The sequence below is a fragment of the Cydia splendana genome, chromosome 1 (assembly GCF_910591565.1).
Source record: "Cydia splendana chromosome 1, ilCydSple1.2, whole genome shotgun sequence".
Classification (NCBI taxonomy): domain Eukaryota; kingdom Metazoa; phylum Arthropoda; class Insecta; order Lepidoptera; family Tortricidae; genus Cydia; species Cydia splendana.
This window is the reverse complement of record NC_085960.1, coordinates 34445114-34466282: the sequence shown is the minus strand read 5'-3', so window position 1 is coordinate 34466282 and position 21169 is coordinate 34445114. Positions and strand designations below refer to the sequence as shown.

At 37.4% G+C, this 21169-nt stretch overlaps 1 protein-coding gene across 1 annotated transcript in view; it reads left to right on the top strand.

Moving 5' to 3' along the window:
* The first annotated feature begins 4663 nt into the window (after window positions 1–4663).
* The window catches only part of LOC134794107 (acyl-CoA Delta-9 desaturase-like), a 29867-nt gene continuing 13361 nt past the window's right edge, over window positions 4664–21169 (top strand). Inside the window, exons 1-3 of the mRNA XM_063765817.1 lie at window positions 4664–4832; window positions 15510–15727; window positions 17226–17356. Of these exons, the coding sequence (XP_063621887.1) occupies window positions 15514–15727; window positions 17226–17356 (345 nt within the window). The 5' untranslated portion in view covers window positions 4664–4832; window positions 15510–15513. The remainder of the gene's footprint in view (window positions 4833–15509; window positions 15728–17225; window positions 17357–21169) is intronic.

Sequence of the window (21169 nt, the reverse complement as noted above, 5' to 3'; positions counted from 1 at the left end):
TGACAGACGGACGGACGGACGGACGGACGGACGGACAGCGAAGTCTTAGTAATAGGGTCCCGTTTTACCCTTTGGGTACGGAACCCTAAAAAGAAGCTCTTAGTATATTTTGATTTCGGGAAGCTGCCACTATGACTGGCACTTATACGTATCATTGATAGTAATTATCCCTTCTCCATAAATATACCCCGCCCGCAGCTTTCAATTTTAACCAACACACAATGTCCCCCTTTAAAAAAAGTTGTGATTAGTAATTAAAAGTTTTGATTGGCTAAAATCAAAGAGAATAGAGTGTATAGAGGCGGATTGTCAAAGTAAATTATGTAGCCTCTGTAAATTTACTGCCATCTTTCGACAGAAGATTAACACTGTTAGAACGCCATTTGACTTTGATCCTTATGCTTTCACTGATATGTGTTAATTTTTTAAATATTAATATTAACGCTATGGGCTTGTGCACAAATCACGCGAGGATCCGATAGGGGGTGGGGGGGTTACGAAAAAATCACGATAGAACACGTTGGGGGAGGGGGGTATAAGGAAACCTCGCGTGTATTTTTCTACAGTGAACGAAACTATAAAAAAAAAACACCTACCACATGAGTAGATACTTTTTCTCGGTTTCGTTAAACATAAATCTTCACTCTGGACTTCAAAATAGCGAGTCTATTTAACGAAAATAGAAAAATAAACAAGATTTTCTATATACAATACAATTTTTTTTTAAATTAGGTGGTATGAATAAATTTCAAAAAAATACACACATATCACCAGGGGGGAGGAGGGGGTCAAAAAGTAGCCGAAAATACCTCGCGTGATTTGTGCACAACCCCTATCTACTCGACACTAGGCCAAAGGTATGGTACAATGTTTTCGAGCGATGGCGCATAACCTACGCCTACGCTCGAGTAGATGGCGTTAATATTAATATTTAACAAGTTAATAACACATACTTATCAGTGAAAGAATAATGATCATAGTCAAATGGCGTTCTAACAGTTTTAATCTTCTGTCGAAAGATGGCAATAAATGTACTATTCTTCTTCTTCCTCGCGTTATCCCGGCATTTTGCCACGGCTCATGGGAGCCTGGGGTCCGCTTGACAACTAATCCCATGATTTGACGTAGGCACTAGTTTTTACGAAAGCGACTGCCATCTGACCTTCCAACCCAGAGGGGAAACTAGGCCTTATTGGGATTAGTCCGGTTTCCTCACGATGTTTTCCTTCACCGAAAAGCGACTGGTAAGTATCAAATGTACTGTAGCTACATAATTTACCACGACAGTAACTCTCTATTTCAAATTCTCTTTGGCTAAAATAATATTATATGTCAAACACTTTGTTCGGCAGTACAATATTTGGCGTTGTCAAGCCGCGCGCAGTACAGAGGGCCTACCGCGAACCACGTTCGACGTGTTGCCTCTCTGTCGCACTTGTAATTTCGTACGTAAGTGTGACACGGAGGCAACTCGTCGAACGTGGTTCGCGGTAGGTCCCCAGTTGAGTCTCTCGCGGCACAATACACGTGGGGCAGACTTCGATAATTAGGTATTCTATTTTATTGATTAGTGAATTTACACATCGGTAACTCGTGGCATTTAGGTAGCACTTAAAAGATTAGTGATGAGCACACATCGGTAACTCGTGGCACTTAGGTAGCACTTGACAGTTTCTAACAGACTAGTGATGTGACAATGTTCTTCCTATACGAGTCGAGAAAAAGAAACCACTAAAAAAAGGAATTAATCTTTTAAGTGCTACCTAAATGACACGAGTTACCGATGTGTAACTGATTACTGCCCATGCATGACAACTGCAGGTGTCATTCCAAAGCTCGTTCATTTGTTTACTTTCCGTATTGCATGATAAAATATTACCAATGAATTTATTTTTAATTAACGGTTTTATTTAGCTTGACCCCGCATATTTGTTTTCATCACACCAACTCGTAATCTTTATTATTAAAAAACTGATGAGAAAATGCATTTTATTATGCAAATTTTGAGTTGCTCGACGCGGTCCCAGTACATGCCATCTTGAAACTTAAGTCATTGTCTATAGAGGTGAAAGCAGGGTGTCATCTATTGGGCATTAGCATGTCGAGCACTAGTACCACCACCTTATAAAATCTAAGTTTTGGGTAGACGCAGTTTTAGTTGTTATACAATTTGTTAATACAGACACCCCACGTTTTTATTTTAGTCTGATAAATACTTCCTATTTATTCCTAATCCACCGACATAGTGTCGAAAAGTGGCTTTTAAAATCCCACTTGAGAAGACAACATTGCTGCACGTCGAAATGCTAATCGAAATTTTATAATCTGCCTCTCTATCGCTCTTGCATATTCATGGGATAGAGAGGAAAATAATGGAAACCCTCAGTTTGATTCCTAAAGAGAGAGGTCACGGATAAGAACGGAGATAGCCCGACATTGAGCGACCTTGCGTGCACATGAGAGCATGCTACGGGCCACGCGATTCGCGAAATATCATATAGGTTCAAAGTACATTCTATTTTTATATGGAAACCAATTAATTTATAATTGATACAAAAACAATACATAAAAACAACTTAAAATTGCAATTGCAGGTACAAAAACAAAACTACACTGAATCTAAAAAGGGCCCCTGTGGCAAGGTTCCGAAGATGCGCGGGTTGCGTTAAGGGTGACTCACGCTAGTCACGCCAGAACGGCCAGGGTCCGGACCGTGGCAGCCGACACTTCATTTTCTAAGACAGATGACCGGTGATCACGTGATGTTTCCTATAGATAACCAAGATGCACCGGCCCGGACCCGGGCCATTCTAACGTGAGTCATCCTTAAGAAGCCGCTGAACTGCGAGACTGATTTGTTGAGCGAGGTACCTGCCGGCTCTCCGGTCCCCCGTTACGTCCTTGAGTCTCTGGAAGGTGATTTTTATATTGATTTACACATTCACGATTTTAACGAGACTGGAATGAATGAATGAAAGTTTATTCACACGAACATATGGTACAGTACACTGGATGTTATAAATTTACAATGTGGACCCTTAATATGTTCTGCCATAAGGCATGTGAAAATGGTTTATCCATGACATGACAAAGCCATGTATGTGAATATTAATTCCGTGCATGTAATATCTTAAGTACTAAGCATATTATGCTAATGTAACCCTTAATACCTAATAATAAATGTTGTAAATGTTGCAAGCCATGCATATTATTATTACATTAAATTAGTTATCTTGGAGGGCTATCCAAGATAAGATAACTATCGTTGATAGAAAACGCTATTCAAAACAATTAGCGTATGGAAATAATCAGGGAGCCGGCAGCGGAACCGCCGGAACTTGACACCCTTCGGCCAAAACTCCTCCTTGGTGAAGATCGTTAGACGTTCAGTCGGAAGTTCGGAACACTCACCACAAAAGAAGTGAAAGGACTATGCGTCAAAATGGCCCCAAAACCAACAGAGTTGAGAGTTAGGTCATTAGATATGTATTTCTCTGTACTTCATTTCGTTGTATGGACACCAAGCGGAATTCCATTGCAGAACTGAGATATTGGTATTTTAGTCAAAATGTTGTCACCCTTATTACCTAGGCAATAGAGTCCACCGCCGAGCGAGCGCGGCAAATCATTCAGTGTGCTCGCCCGGCGGTGCGCGAACATCTACCCGCAGCAATTAATTTACTTACTTGGACTCTATTGCCTAGGTTATAAGGGTGACGACATTTTGGCTAAAATACCAATATCTCAGTTCTGCAATGGAATTCCGCTTGGTGCCCATAGAACAAAATGAAGTACATAGAAATACCTATCTAATGACCGTACTCTCATTTCTGTTGGCGTTGGGTCCAGGCTCCATACAAAGTTGCCCATGGTCCTTTGCATTGTGTCGAGATTCCAAGTGCGCCACCCTCAGGGCGAATCCGGACTTGACTCGGATAAAGTCCGAATAATGGAATTTAAACTTTCATTGAATCATCGGTCGGTTTTACTCGCGTGTTTAGTCGCTACGCGCGACATGTTTCCGATAGTCTTAGGCCTATTCAAATTTGCCCGACTATAGTCCGAGAAATTTAATTAACTTTCATTTTAATTGTCACTGAGAGACAAGGTACGAAATAATACGGGAATTAAATTCTTTAACTGTACTTACCACTGGTATTTGCCAAATCTATTAGTGCATTTTAAATAATAAGGTAAGTACCTAGGCTTTTTGTTACTTTTATGTTTTTTAAGGTGTGTGTTTATACTGTTTATAACCATCAACATTATGACGGACATATGAATGGCTACGCATTTTAAGTTATTGACATCGAGACATAAAAATATGTATTCCAAACAATGAAATATGGATTTTTGCCAATTAACAATGGTCCCAACACTATAGGCGGGACAGATGAGCATCGCCTATACCGGCGTCGTAGTGGAGTTATACCCAAGTTATGTCTGTTTTCCGTGTTAGATACTTTAGGTTAGGTATTTGATGACGATTGTAATATTAAGTTTAACAGTACAATACAAAATCGTAAACTTTTCGGCTTAAAGAAGCGAAAAATTCACCTGCTACGAGCTCAACTATACCCTCACCTATCACCTATTCCACGCCTAGACGGGGATCGCGACCACCCCGCCACGGCCCGGGCATTCCGGGCAAGGTCCGCACGGCTTCGCTACTCGACATGCGCTTGCGATTCCCGCGGTGCGGCGCGCACGCGGTCTCGTCAAACATCTATATATATCGCGCGAAAGAAATGCTACGTTACAGTCGCGCGGGAAACGTTAAGTGACCATAAGGAGCTGCTGTCAAGTGTCGGAAGTAATCTAGTTTATTAATTGTAAGTATTTAATTTATTACCTGTGTCTTGAGGACGGATTTTGCATCGTAAGTTTAAATTTTTTTATCTAAAAAAAAAAGGGAGAGTTAATTACATTTTTAGAAAGGTTTAAAAGTAGAAAATAATATTTTTAGTCGTACTCTCTCTCACTCTTTTTAACCGTATCAAAATCGAAATACAAATCATAATTAACTTAAGAGTCTATTCTGAATTTAACATACTTAATAAAATATCAATTTCGAACATGTACCTAGTTTAAAATATTAAAAAAAAAAATAACGGTAGACGAGATACAACACACAGATACATACAGTTACCTACCAAAAGTTCAGTTTTGTGACAATTGTCAATGCCAATCTTTAATAGTAAATTATCGATTTGTAAGGTACCTAAATAAAAATAAATCAAGTGAAAACATATTTTCCAGCTAGTTGGCTAGCTCAGCACAAATTTTCCAGCAGGTGCAAAGTTCCCAGTTCTTTTAACTGCCGCTTGGCCTCTTATTTACTCTGCAAAGTGTTGTTTCGACTTCACAACTAGCTTTAACTTCAAAGCTGAAATAAAATTTAAGTAGGTGAACATTTTAGTTATTCTATCGTTGAACTTTTGGCTTCGTATGATTGAGAAATATTTTAGAAAATAGAATACTCTTTTAACATAGTTATATGTTAGTCATTCATAAATGTTAAATAAAATATACAACGACGAGTTATAGAATTACAGTGATATACATTTGCAGCATTACTTTTTAGTTGTAGCAGTGTTAAAAAACTACATATTTTCATACAATGATAGGTACCTACCTACATAATAATGCAAAAAGAGGACAAAATTGTATATCATTGCAAGTACCTACCTAATGATTAAAAAACCCAGGATTCTATTAATCAGCACTCGCCGTAGAAACAACTTTTGCCCTCTAGTTGCAAAATCACATATTGTCGCTATCTTTCATGCGTTTAAGAATTAACAAAAACTATCTAAAGTAAGAACAAAACTAGAAAAAAATCTAGGTAAACATTTACATATAAACAGTAACTTTATTACCTACACGTTTTGTTTTAACCTCTCGCTAGGTATCACGTGTTAAATAGATGAGGAATATTTTCAGTTTAACACCTTACTTTGACTTTAATTTATTCAGGAAAACACTGTATTTTCTTTCCTTTTTATGCAAAGAAACGTGTTTGTCAACTGTGCCACACTTTTAGAAGATGCGGTAATAAAATAAAAATAACATCACACACAATAATGGAGAGATACGAATTTAAAGTAGGTACATATTAAAGGACAATGACGATGACGTATTCGGGTATATACAAACCTACAGGACGTGTTGTTGAGTGTGTGTTTTGTCATTACGGTTAATAATTTGGATAGGTAGTAATGAAAAAAAAAGTTTAATACTTCGGAAGTAATAATATAACGAAAAACGCCTACTGACTGTTAATTGTCAGTTTCTTTACTAGTACCTAATCTTTAGTTTTTAGTGCTCCGTACAAAACTTTGTTCACGGATCACTTATTTTGTCAGTTATCATTATCACGGGAAATAAAAAAAAGTCCTGGTCTAAATTAAAGTAACTTCCAAAAACTACTAAAAGTTATCTCTTATAATATCGTTCGTAGGACGTTAAATATCCACAATGTATACTTTACCTGCATACAAATATTCTACAAGGGCCCTTATATTCCCTATCTCGAGCAGGCCGCGGGGGTCGGAGCCCGTTAAGACAAAACCGATAAGCCGTCGGCGTATTAGCGATCAGATAACACTAAAGTCGGGCCATTGTTACGAGACCCGCGATCTTAGGGAAGGTTAGGCAGGAATCTTATTGGCCATGTAATGCTGGATACGACGAAAAATCGTAGCGATTTAAAACTGTACAGTTAAATCGAACGTCTATAATGTCTCCAAGGGTAGGATGCTGTCGTTTTAATACAATTTTGCGAGATTTGGCGTTTTTAGGTTATGATTATGAATGGAGATGACAGGTGTTGCGAGAAATATGGCATTAACGAGAAAGACGAAATTATGCACAAAAGTAGCAAAATGTTGCATACAACAGACTCTATAGACTTTGCCAGCTGAGGAGTGATCCAATTCATTTTTAAGAGTGTCATACTCGTAAACCCTCCGCCAAACAGCCGTTCCCCTACAATGGAAATTACGCTCTCATTTTAAAACGAAAAGCTGAAATTACATGAAACTTGGCATGATGATTTTTTTTTATACGACAATTTTACACAGATCGACCTAGTCCCACAGTAAGCTCAATAAGGCTTGTGTTGTGGGTACTAGACGGCGATATATGTAATATACACATATATATAAATACTTATATATAATATATATACATAGAAAACATCCATAACTCAGGAACAAATATTTGTGATGAACACACAAATAAATGCCCTTACCAGGATTCGAACCCGGGACCTCCTGCTTCGTAGGCAGGGTCACTACCGACTAGGCTAGGAGGCCGATTTAAGTAACAATGTACCTACGTTTTTTTGACACTTACAGATCTGTATCGTATCGCTGTGAGATTGTATAAGCATTGTTCGGATTTGGCCGTTAGTCCATTCAATATTCCATTTCAATATTTTAAAATGATCATAGGTATGCGAAATCGCCACAATTTCTCGTTAGACAAGCAGATAACAAAATATGACGCGTATCGGTCAATTGATAATTCCCTCAAAAGAGTAAGGTCATATACTCATATGTGGTAAGCGGTCACTATGACATACGTTATTGTTATTGGTTGATCCATATCGCGCCATCTTTAGATCACGCCACGGAGCACGCACACATTCACGTATTGTGAAGCTGCAATCCAAACTTGCTATCACCATTACGTTTTGACCGGATTGTCCTCTAAAAATACAATAATCTTTCGGTTTCGGATAATTTAATGATTGCAGTCAGAATACAGTTATTGTAATAATTAATAAGATTGATAATGTTAGATGATAAATGTTATTAAAGTCTACGGCCCGATTCGAACTTTTCGTTCTTCAAACAAAAACGTCATTTGTGAGACTGACACATCTAATCCATAACCATATCGTTTCTAGATCTATTAATTGACGTATCTTAAAGTTGGAATCGGGCAGACAGTATTTTGGTTATACAATGTCTATAGACCTAAACTTACCTTATTGCTTTAATGTAACTAATACCATCACCGTCTTGCCTATTAGACGCTTGAAACTGCAGGGTGCCTAGCCAAGATGCCAATCGTTTGCGTTACGACAAAGAAACGCTATCAGTCTCTCTATCGCACAAATATGTAAGAGTGATAGAGAGACAGCGTTTCGTTTTCGTTAGGTTTCTCGGATAAGCAAAGTATTTTTTTGTGGTTTGTTGTTAAGTGATTTCCAAAAATCAGACGTTAGAGATTTAACTTCACTTATTAAACTTTAGAATATTTACTTTAAAAAGTACCATTTAAAGCATTGTCCGTTGATTTATATTTGTAATATTTCACCTAAATATGGGGTCTGCGATAATCCGTTCTTTATATTGCCTGCAATTTTGCTAGATTAGCAAGATTTAATATGTATATTTATAATAACCCCGGGTTAGTGGGATGGTGCAAGTGGCGCTTAGTCTATTTAATTATTTAAGTAAGTAATAAAATAGATTTATTCTTTCTGACGAGTTAAGGCACATCCATATTAGTCAATTGTTCGCCAATCTGATTCAATTGCCTGATGGAATTAGGAGGTGCGGATGCAAAAACCATTCATTTCTGATCAAATCAACCGATTTGATCAGTCCCGTCTGGATACCATTTTAAAATTAAAGTAGAGCCGTTTTTATCTTTATTCTAAACTTATTCATAATTTCATCTAGCAAATGATATCGATAATATTTATTTTGTAAGCGAAAAGGCTAAATAAACAAGTGATCTCCAGTTAAGCTCTATAAGTACCTATGATTTAAGCTACTTTAGAAATTGTCTTTGAATCTGTTGTACAATACAAAGCTTGTTACGCAGAATTAAATGATCTCAAAAAGAAAAACCTTTTTACCCTGAATATTATTACGTCTAAAAAGAAAATCGTCAGTTCTTTGAATTGATAGGAAAACCTTTGAGAGCTTTGAAGTTAGAGAAAGGTAAAAATTAGAAGGGGTCAATAGATATGGCGCGCCGTATGAAATTTGCGACGCGGCGGAAGATATGACCATCATTATTTAGGTATTTTAGAATGTTATTTTGTATGTAAAACTGCTATTCGCTCTATTTTTTTGTATTACAATTTCTAGCAACGGAAACAAGTACCACACATATTAGATATATGTGAGAAACAAATAAAATGAAATTAAATATAGTGCGACAGGAAAATGTAGAAAATTATTGAGAGCGCCACTTCTTATACCTAAGTGTCATATTTTTGACGTAAAATGCTTAAACATGACAACAATTTAGTATGGAATTTTTTTAGTTCCATTTAATTTAATTTAGTGTATTTTATGTGGCACATGTTCATGTCAAACTTCTTGTTATTTCTATGTCGTTAGAGTTAGACCAAGAAAAGTCTGCAGCGACTTTGATAGCCCACGCAGTGCACGTGTCATTTATACGTCATAATTTTATAGAAGTTTGACATTTAAAATTACACTTGCACTGCGTGGGCTACCAAAATCACTGCAGATTTTTCTCGGTCTGACTCTATTATATCGAGATTAGATTCGTGTGCCTCTTTATGAAGTCCGAATAGTCCTCCAATTCTTGTGATCATCCTTAATAGCTCTGATTGGAGTACAAAGGTCGCAAAACATCACGTGATCTATAAACTTTCCCAATTGAGTACGTGACTATCTCTCAGTAGGTATCCATTATTATTAGCAAATGATTGGCGCTTTGCAATGATCGATTAAGTGTAATCTTAATTAGACCACCGAACAGGTGTGTTGTGACGCCACTTAGGCATTGGAATGCATTAACTTTAATGGGTACAACCAGGTGCAATGCATTATCAATATCACTCAATAGGCTAAGTCAGGGGGCACAGTAGAAAACATAAGTTTTAAGGATGTCTCACGCTAGACCGGGCCGGGGCCGGGCCGGAGCTTCCGGCGCTTCGTTTTCTATGGAAAGCACCACGTGATCACCGATCAGCCGTCATAGAAAATGACGTGCTTCGCCAAAAGCAAAAATGTGTTTAGAAGTTTATGGCTTTGATTGATGGCAATGATTGCACATTATTCACCATGCCTGCGAAATATAACGTAGTTCCGATTATAGACTGGTTGCTCTAAATGACTAATTACTGGGTAGTTAAGAGCGTCTACTAGCTGTGTACCTGTAATTAGGTACATCTAATCACATAGAAACGCACAAAATTATCTGCTTCTTGGGTCTAGTTAATGTGCAAATTGCAGAACATTCTCAAATTTCTGGAAACTTTCAAGAGAAATTTCTCATGCAAGTTTCCATTTAGAAAGTTCCCGTTCAGATTAAGGATAATTAGGCTGAATGTTCTTTACAGTTGCCGACTGTTTCATTTAATATTTACGTCATGCGTTGGCGTCTATTTCATAGAGAAATCGAAAATAACTGTAGGTCAGAAGGTTTGGCAATTAACGTGTAGAAAAATATACCGAGAAAATTCATGGAAACATTGCAATTTTTGTAAATGCGCCATGGCACATTGCTACTTTGGTCAAAAACTTTTTTAGTAAGTACCTATGATTTAAGGTAAACATAGATAGACAAAAGTCTCGTAGACTTTCCTGTCGACATCATAAATGAATAGACTTTAAAACCTAATTTCGCACTGTATTCGTAGGCACGTTCGGTTAAAACATTCTAGTTATTCCTTAAGATTTGTCTGATGCAAAATGTATCTAACTCGATAACTTTTGTAATGTCCACAAAACAATGCTGGTTTTTCCGATCGTTTTTGTCTCATTTACGATTTTGTCTGTATTTAGTTATATTGTAGGCATATTTTTTGCACTTTCTTGTATCAACAACAAACAAAGTGTTTCTTGTACAAACTTCCGTTTTTATTGCCAAATTTACTTTGCAGTATGTCTAGTTTTAAGCTAAAATTACAATTAGATCGGGAAGAACATAGGTACGCCTATAGCCTATAGAAATGTTATTTTAGTAACATACTTTAGAATGTTCAACTTGTTTTGAAATAGGTCAATATGAAAGTATGTAAAAACGATTTTCTTTTGACGTCATCATGTACCTAAGTACCCGTAATAAAAGATAAAAGTATAATCAGTCTATTTACCCCATATTACGGTAGTTCTATTGTCCATCAAGTAATCATGCAATCCAGTAAAAATGTTTTACTATTTCTACCAACAAGTAATAGTAGTTTATATGACTGCTACATAATGAAAGGCATTAAAATACGAGTGGGTTTACTAAACGAATGAAATGAGTTTCATAAAAGGGTCACACGAGTGTTTTATATACTAACTTTAAACTAGTAGTTCGCCCCGAACTGAGAACTCGCGGTTTGCCAAAAATTATATAGAGCGATTGGCTTTGTTGGACCTACTTACTCGTATAGTTCGACATAAAATAGTAGAATATAATTTTCAAGAAAAAAAAAACCGACTTCTATGAGGGCCGGTGAAAGATTATTGTACCTACATAGATGGTGCACTATGTAGAAAAGGAGGTAAAACCACCCACTTTTCTAGTAGGTAGCATTTCGTGTCTGTAAGGGTCGCAGTTTTAGCCTCACGAACCCACTTCTCTGATAGCAGTTCGGTTCTGTGAGGATTGCAATTCGAACCTAACTAAAACCACTTTTCTAGTAGCATTTCGTTTCTGTAAGGCTCGCAGTTCTAACCTAACCTAACCCACTTTTTTTCGGTTCTGTGAGGATCGTAGTTCAAACCTAACCTAACCCACTTAACGGCGCGTGCGGTGCGGTGTACGGGGATTTGAGTGGGAGGGGCTAGTAAGTTTGGCATCATTATACTTTATACCTACATTTTATGGTAGGTAATCATAGTGGTTTATTTAGCTTAGTTATCAGTGGTTTTCCGGGTCAAGGTCCGAGTCCGTTCTGGGTCCAGGTCGAAATCCAGGTCTAGGTCTTGGTCCAGGTCCAAGTCCAGGGGGCCGATTTTTGAAATTCAGCGCTCGATTTCGTGTATTTCGTTCAATAATATCTCCACTACTAGGCATTTAAACTCTACTAATAGAATTGAAAACGAGTGATCAATACCACTCGATTCCAAATTTCTATCGCTTGTATTTCAAAAATTAGCATTTTGCCGTTTTCCATGAGTTTTCCGCCGATTTTCGAGTGACGAAATCGACCGATCGAATTTCAAAAATCGCCCCCCTGGTCCAAGTCCGGGCCCAGGTCCGGGTTCAGGTCCAGTTAGGAGCCCGGATGCGGGTCAGGTCTGGCTCCAGGGCCAGCTCCGTCAAAATCGTAATTCGAAATCGCCAAACGTGTAGTCATTGAAGAGTTCTATTCTGATCATCATCAGCAGTTCCACTTCATGAAATGCGACAGTTTTTAATGTAAATTCTTGATTTTCTGATGAAAATACACAAATCTCTATACGCATGCCTTTAAGATTTGAGGAGTTCCCTCGATTCCCCATGGATACCATCATCAGAGCTCGAGCTTGACAAAAATGTGGCTTAGAAAACTTAACTTGCTTAACAAACATAACGAAGAGGACAAATCGCCAAACGTGAACTATGCGTCGTTGTAGAGTTCCGTTCTGATCATCATCAGCAGTTCCACTTCATCAAATGCGACAGTTTTTAATGAAAATGATTGATTTTATGATGAAAATACAAAAATCACTATATGTATGCGTTTAAGATTTGAGGAGTTCCCTCGATTCCTCATGGATTCCATCATCAGAACTGGGTTTTGATAAAAACGGGACCAATCTGTATGCATATACATACAATCAAAAAAATAATTTTCAAAATCGGTCCAGTAATGACGGACATATGGAGTAACAAAAAAAAAATCACAATCGAATCTCCTCCTTTTGAGATTTGGAAGTCGGTTAATAAATGAGGGCGCCACTTTCTACGTAGCTGTCACATTTTTGACGTAAAATGCTACACATGGCAAGAATTTATAGTCTGTCAAGTCATTCCCGTCAGTAGAAAAAAGCGGCTAAAAAATGTAGGCGCGAAGGGTTATCGTGGCATAGAAAATTTGAATATCGCGCCTTTTTCTACTGACAACCTTGTTTGACCGACTATAGTATGGAAATTTTAGAGTTTCATTTTATTTCATCATTCAGGCTATATACGTCCCACTGCTGGGCACAGGCCTCCTCTCACTCGCAAGAGGGCTTGGGCTGGCTAGCCGCGTGTCCCAAGTCGAATGTAAGAACTTCGTTCGCTTCGCTCGCTCGTTCGATTAAAACATTAAAAATCTAATTGAAACCAACTTTATTAAATATTTACCATACATAATCGTCACTTAAAAGTCAATTCTGAGCCCGCATGAATTGCCACTCTTATGTATCAAATACAAGAGCTTTATTAACTCTTAAATGCAATTTATTCCAACTTCTATTGAAAATAATTGAAATCGAGCTCAGATTGGTTTCACAACATCAATGGTTTCCTTTGCAGCGTTCAAATAGACCTAAATTGGAATTGAATTGCACAGTTTGAGAAGCCAGACTCCCAGTTGCGATATTAAAGTCTGTATTAATGCCAATTAATTCTAATTGATAATAATTCTTAACTGTATAAAATTATTAATACACTTTAGCAATTAAGACAGAAACATAAATAATAGTTTCATATTTAGCAATTCAAATACAAACATAAATAACAGTTAAGGCTGAGGCTTTTATAGGGCAACCAATTCTTTTATGCGATTTCGGGGTTGATGGTTGAAGTACGACACACCTAGTTACTTATTTCTTGTATAACCAGGTCCATCTTAAATCTGTCCAATGTGTATTTTGTCTCACATTTTCCTTAATGAGAGAGTGAGACGCAATGACATTGGACCAAGATATTGGACAGATGGAATCCCACCCTTAATGACATAACAATTAAATACCCTTAGTTTGTAGAAAAGGAAATTATTAGGTATGTATAGATGGTCAAGCAAATCTTGTCAGTAGAAAAAGGCGCGAAATTCGAATTTTCTATGAGACGCTATCCCTTCGCGCCTACGTTTTTCAAATTTGCCGCCTTTTTCTACTGACAAGATCTGCTTGACCAAGTATATTTGATAATTATTCGAAATTAAAAACGATATGAATATTAATTTAATAGAATTTTTCAAGTCGAATCATGAATATTGTTTTAAACTAGACTTTGACATTTCACGTCAAAGCAGATGCTGCCCCCTACACGCACGCTCTCTTGCGCGTTATAGGTGCTGCCATCTTGTTGCCTAAATCGGAAACTTAAACTTGACATTGACATTCCACTCCAAAAAAACAAGGGCTTCTACCTACCCTCCTCCTACCTCCTACAGTTCATGCACGCTCCCGCTGCGTCCGTCCCTTAGAACGGCGTTCGTTGGCCCAATATGTGTACCTACTCGCAACAGATATGTGCATAACGAGATCCAACGAATATCTCTTTATTTGGACGGTCGCGTGAAAATTAAACTGATAACAAAGTTATTTGTCGCACGTTTTTGTTCTTATCAATTCACAAGTCGATAAAACTAAGGCCGATTAACGCATAAATAAAAAATAAAAACACTGTTATCGACATCAATCACTGTTATTTGTACGTAATTAAATGCCTTTGAAATCAAAAGGGAAGATTATTTTAAAAATAATAACCTAATAGATCTTTATCCTTCATGTATAAATATGTTGTTCATGCATTGACGTATGTAGTTTAAAGTGGAAAGTAGATGTAGATTGACTTTCTCTTGGCTTTGTGATAAATATTTGACATTTGAAGACTATTTCTGGAACAAGGTTCGATTCCTGATTTGGATTGATTATTGATATTCATTCATAGATATTACCTACTTTTAAATTTTAGGTAACGCGTTAGCAATTGCAATACCAGACGGGCTGTCCGCTAGTTTGCCATCATCATGGTTTATAACTAACTTTTTTTGCGCTTTTTATATTGAATAAATAGTTAAAATAAACTCCAGCGTAAATAAAGAGTATGACAGACACCTGGACACGTAGGTATTTATATTTATTAAGATAGCTACTCGAGATCTGCTCTATCCGATTTCCTTTATTTTTATTGCAAAAACACGTAAACGTTTTCGAGAATCGCAAAATGCACATTAAATTTCTGCCATGCATAAAGGATGACTCACGTTAGATCGGGCCGTGTCCGGGCCGGAGCGTCCGGAGCATCGTTTTCTATGGAAAGCATCACGTGATCGCCTGTCATGTCATAGAAAAGTAAGCGCCGGAAGCTCCGGCCCGGACACGGCCCGGTCTAACGTGAGTCATCCTTAACCGTCACAACAGCCATGTACAAAATTATTGCGTAGTCAAATTAAATGCGTTTTGCAACGCCTGTTGCACGTCTGTTCGTGTTTTTGAATTGTGTGTTGTATTTATAAATGTCGGTATGTATTTTTCATGTCACTATAATATCACTGTAAAATGTTGTATGGATTTGTAAAAGAGCCCTTGAGGCTTACTTGCAGAATACATTTTAACTTTTTTGAATGTTAATTTTCCTTTTATTCATTTATCATTCTTTTTTCCCAGCACAATGCCGCCTCAAGGGCAACCCCCGGCCTGGGTGCTGGACGAGTCCGATGCGGTGACCGAGGACAAAGATGTGGCCACCCCCGCCCCGGAGGCCGAGAAGAGGAAACTGCAGATTGTGTGGAGGAATGTCTCCCTGTTCGTGTTCCTGCATATCGGGGCGCTGTACGGCGGATACCTTTTCTTTACTAAGGCTATGTGGATCACCAGGATTTTCAGTGAGTGTTTAATATAAGACAAATGTAGAGTTATGTAGACCAATAGAAGTCTGCAACGATTGTGATAGTACACTGCGTATGCTATCAAAATCGTTGCAGACTTACATATCTTGGTTTCACTCTAGGTACATACTTATTTCCTTGGTTGGATTCAAACTCTTGACCGGTAACTGTGAATCACTACAAAGTTGTTTGAAAGTAGCTCAAATTTATATTCACGTTATCAACAATTATAAACATCACATAAAGGAAAATGTTTATTGTTTGAATGTTAAGTTATTTAGAAAATCATTTTAAATTCATTCCATTGTAATTGCTAATTCCAGAATGGTTTCTGATTACTTTTTCGATTTCATCCTAAATAAAAATTTACTCAGCTACGAGCATAGAATAAGTAATTGTATTTCATCTACAGGTCCAATTTCTATCCGACCATATAAAACAGCCGTTATTAACATTGGAAAACTAGTTTGAACTTAAACTTTATTGCACGAGGTTAAGGTACAAAGTTGAATGAGTTTACCAACGTTATCTATGTCTGTAAAAGGGTGTTAGGATAGATTTAACGAGAGGACACGTAGCTAACATACGGCAGTATAGTAAGTGCGCACGTAGGGATACTAGTACCACGACCTACTAAAAATATCCAATAAGATTCCTTCATTTTTGAAGTAAGTTATGCGGGGGTTGGTTAGTCTTTGGATATTACTAGAAATATAGGTAAAGGTTGAGAAGCTATTTGAGTTTGTACGTGCATGCTCACAAAAATAATATTTTTCCTACTTTTATGACAGATATTTATGATTCCACCCAAATAACATTATCAAACTATGCCCCTTGAACTAAAAGCTTATAAATATGTTTTTATAGGTATCCGATACCTGTGCTGTTATTTTCTTGACTTCTTAAATTGATTACATTTATAATTGATTTTTGTTTCAATTTGATTATTAAGGTTTTGTTTAGCACGCTCAGTTGATAGAATTGTGGGCCGGCGTGTCAGAATTCGAATCACACAGGCGAATTCGAACGCACACTGATATCAGAATACATCTTACTGATGTCATTCAGTTATCGTGCATTTCGCTCGTACTTGTCCGTACATGTATTGGCGATTTGGCGCGGGCGAGACGCACGATAACTAAATAACATGATTCAAAAATTCAAATATCATTCTGATGTCAGTGTACGAGTAAGTTCGAATTGCACTGACCCTCAGAGGCGATATCTTTTTCCAAAAGATTTAATTTTCATTCGGATGACTGACGCTAGAACTATCCGGGCCCGGGCCGAATCGTCCGACACTTCGTTTTCTATGACGGGTGACCGGTGATCACGTGATGCTTTCTATAGAAAACCAATCGTCGGACGCCTAGGCATGGACCCGGACCGTTGTAGCCTGAGTCATTCGTAAAGGATAAATAGGATAATTCGTGTATTTTGTCGTTCATCTGATATGCCAAGTACAAGAAATATATATTATTTTGTTCATTTCCAGCGGTTGTATTATACATAATGTCCGGCCTGGGCATCACGGCGGGAGCGCACAGGTTATGGGCCCACAAGTCGTACAAGGCGCGCCTGCCTCTGAGGATACTGCTCACACTGTTCAACACCATTGCCTTCCAGGTCAGTAAACATTCAATAGAACACAATTCAAACTTACTTTTTCATATCAAAATGATGTCTTTTTGTTATCATTCACCCGTGCGTCTCGCGCGCGTCAATATACGCACGGAAAAGTACTTAACGAAATACACGCGCGAATGATAACTGTTTATTGTTTTTCATTTTCATCCTATACTCCGGCGGTGTACTCTAATCATATTCATCAACTGGTAACTAGCTGTCGGTTCCCTAACATAAGTATCCATTTTTCTATACAATTAGTATGGCAACTTGGTTACTTAAGTTGTAAAACCAAGTGTACCAACCGTACATTTAGTGCGTCCTACACTGTAGTGCCCACAATAAACTTGCAAAATTTCACAAGTATGAAAGATTTAATTCATAGAAATATTAGCCGTTATTGGGAAAACTTTTATCGCTGAATTTATAGAATCATTCTATTTTCCTATATTAAATTGAATTAAATTGTTATCAGCGCTATGTTTGAAGCAATGAAATTCTAGATGTGAAAGCTACTAATTTGAAATAATGATCTAAATGTGTTTGGTCGAATTATAAATTCTAGACTATATAATTTAAGACATAATTAGGTGCTTTCTGTCTATTCAAGTCTGCTATAAATAGGTGGACTTAAATTGGAAACCTTTGAATACTAATTAATGACTACCAAGTATTAAACAAATTTAGCTCGATAGAAAAATAAAATTACGAGCGCACGCACCATTAGAAATTAGTAACAATTTTTGCACAATAGCTAAAAATATGAAAATTGCTTCATAAAATGCGCAATTTTATGTTTTCGGTGCAAACTCATCAATTACTATATTTTTTTTATTAAGAATTACTAAAAAATAACAATAGAATAACAATTATATTCGCAATCCCGGGCATGCATGGCTGTCCACTCAGTGCTTAGCGAGCTGCGACCAGGGGGACTAGTTAAGTGACAATCGTTCGCAGAAAACGAAACGAAACGCTAATTGTTTCTCTATCGTTCTTCTATATTAATGCGGTAGAGCCAGATAGCGTTTTGTTTCGTTTCTCTGCGAACGATTGTCATCTTGCCTATAGATATAGGCCCCCTGAACTTAAGGCGCCTCAAAATCTCGGTACATATGTATATGCTTAAGTAACAACAAGCCGCCTCTTAGAAATCATGTCTTATCATGGCTAAGTAATTCGGGTACAGCGTCATTTGTTTTTACCCGCGGTTTTTCTGTACCAAGTTTGACTAATAGGGGGTATTACTGCAATATTGTGCCGCCAGAGTGCAGCACTAAGCTAGCTAGTAAACCATAGAGTAACTTATACATACTGTGCCTTAAACTGTTTTTTGATAAGTTTTCACTGACAATAAAATATGACATTGATGCATCAAGGCGGTTTGTTAACAAGGGCCTACCGGGAAAAGCGAAAATCGAAATTTAGTTATCTGCCTCTTTATCACTCGAATATGCAAGTGATAGAGAGGTTAGGTAACGAAATTTCGATTTTCTTGTTTCGCGGTCGACCCCCAGATTGTGATGGATTGTGGTAGTAGCGCCCCCTACGCAGAGTTTAGCGTAATATTCCCTATTGTTATAAAAGGGTGTACCTATACGGCTACCACCAGTTTTGACATTGACAGATTAGGTCGCGTCTACGTAAATTACTTTCTATACATCTCGCTTGCACTAATATGCGAGTACGAGCGAGATGCATAGAAAGTAAGTTACTTAAACGTGAGTGAATATGTCAATGTTAAAACTGGTGGTAGTGCTTCTGCTCTGGTAGAAGTGACATCTTTTCTTTTAAAATATATGAAATACCGTAAATGTAAACAGTTTACCTCCTTGTTAAAACGCATCGATAATTTCATGATTTACCTCGTTAAAATAAAATTTTCGGGTGCTAACGAACCACGGGAATACGTAGTACGTAGCGCGATGCTGAGATTTTTAATTAACAAATGAATCATTTATTGTTCAGTCGTGTCGTGCTCACTCCCGTATTATGGAAATGTTTCTTAACCATACGTGGGTTTTTCCAGGAATTATTTCGTGTATTTATTTATTGTAAATTAATTAACTTTGTTTATTGAAAATTAATTACCTAACTATAAATTAAAAATAAGTAGTAAGCTCCAAATATGGTTAGAAATGTTAAAATAGGTAGTTTCTGTTTCTACAGTTTTTACCTACTTTTTGGCTAGTGTAGGTACCTAAATCATTCCCGCACCTTTTGGGTGCCCATCACCCCGATGGATGTTCTTAACTGAATAGCAAGGTATATATATCCCTTACGTAACTAATTGTTTTTAATAAATAATATAAATAATTATTGATAACCTGAAACCAATGATTGATTGTGTGACATTTTTTTGATAATATTTGAAGGTCTCAACCTTTTATGAACTTGATATATGAGTGGATATTATCAATATTACAGTTTCGGGACATTACCAAAAAGTTAGTATATGTAGTTCTTGGGAATTTCTCGAGTATTTTAATAGGAAAAAAGGAAGTTTCCATTTTAGAAATGGAAAATGGAAATGGGAAAATTCGTTCTCTATATAAATAATTAATTATGTAAGTACCTATCCGAAATTTTCCATGTGATAAATTACGAAATTTCCATAACTTTCCAGCATGTTGCTGATAAATTAATTATGTGTATCATTTCTTGTCATTGGCGATCATGACAAAAGATTAGCGATGTAGCTACGTTCCAAAAAAACAGTGACTTTTGATCGAGAACATTGTATGTGTCCATGTACACATGCAAAGATTAGGAAGCGCTGGTGGCCTAGCGGTAAGAGCGTGCGACTTTCATTCCGGAAGTCGCGGGTTCAAACCCCGGCTCGTACCAATGAGTTTTTCGGAACTTAACTATGTACGAAATATCATTTGATATTTGCCAGTCGCTTTTCGGTGAAGGAAAGCATCGTGAGGAAACCGGACTAATCCCAATAAGGCCTAGTTTCCCCTCTGGGTTGGAAGGTCAGATGGCAGTCACTTTCGTAAAAACTAGTGCCTACGTCAAATTATGGGATTATTTGTCAAGCGGACCCCAGGCTCCCATGAGCCATGGCAAAATGCCGGGATAACGCGAGGAAGAAGAGGACACAGGCAAAGATAGCGCGTCAGTTGTAATTGTTTGACCTAAATAACCTAATTTTCTAAAAGTTGTTTCTCCAAAGGTCAATCCGACGTCCGATATCGGATCGGACAATGTGAAAACGCAAAGGTTAGCACGTGACTATCCGACTTAAGGGGCTGTCAATGTCCTTGAAATTTATGTTACTTGCAGTTTTTTAAACAATAACTATTTGTTTTAGTAAAGCCTAAAATAATTATGTTAATATTCATTATATTTTAAAGATCGTTATATTGAACGAAATATGCACGATAGAAAATTTTAGGTATTGCGCGTTTTAGGTACCGTAAAATGGGGTGAGTAGGGTTCGCGGGGAGAGTTGGGTTATGAATGGGGAGGGAAGGGATGAAAGGGGAGTGAGATGGGATTTTAAGGCTACTGCTACAAAAATAATGTATTCCAATTTAATATGGAGCTATAGTAATACTCATAATAAAAATCACCTTTGTATGAAAACCCAACACACCCCAAATACGAGGGACTACGGGGTGAGCTGGGATTTCCTGTTTATCGTCAAAGTTATGAAATGGAACTACCCAAAATAAAATAAAAACTAAAATACAAACGCCCGGAACACTTATTATATACACCATTCAGTTTGCATATGTAAAAATAAAATGTTATCGAGGTTTGAATGTCAGTTTTACACGTACTCACCCCATTTTACGGTATTGACGG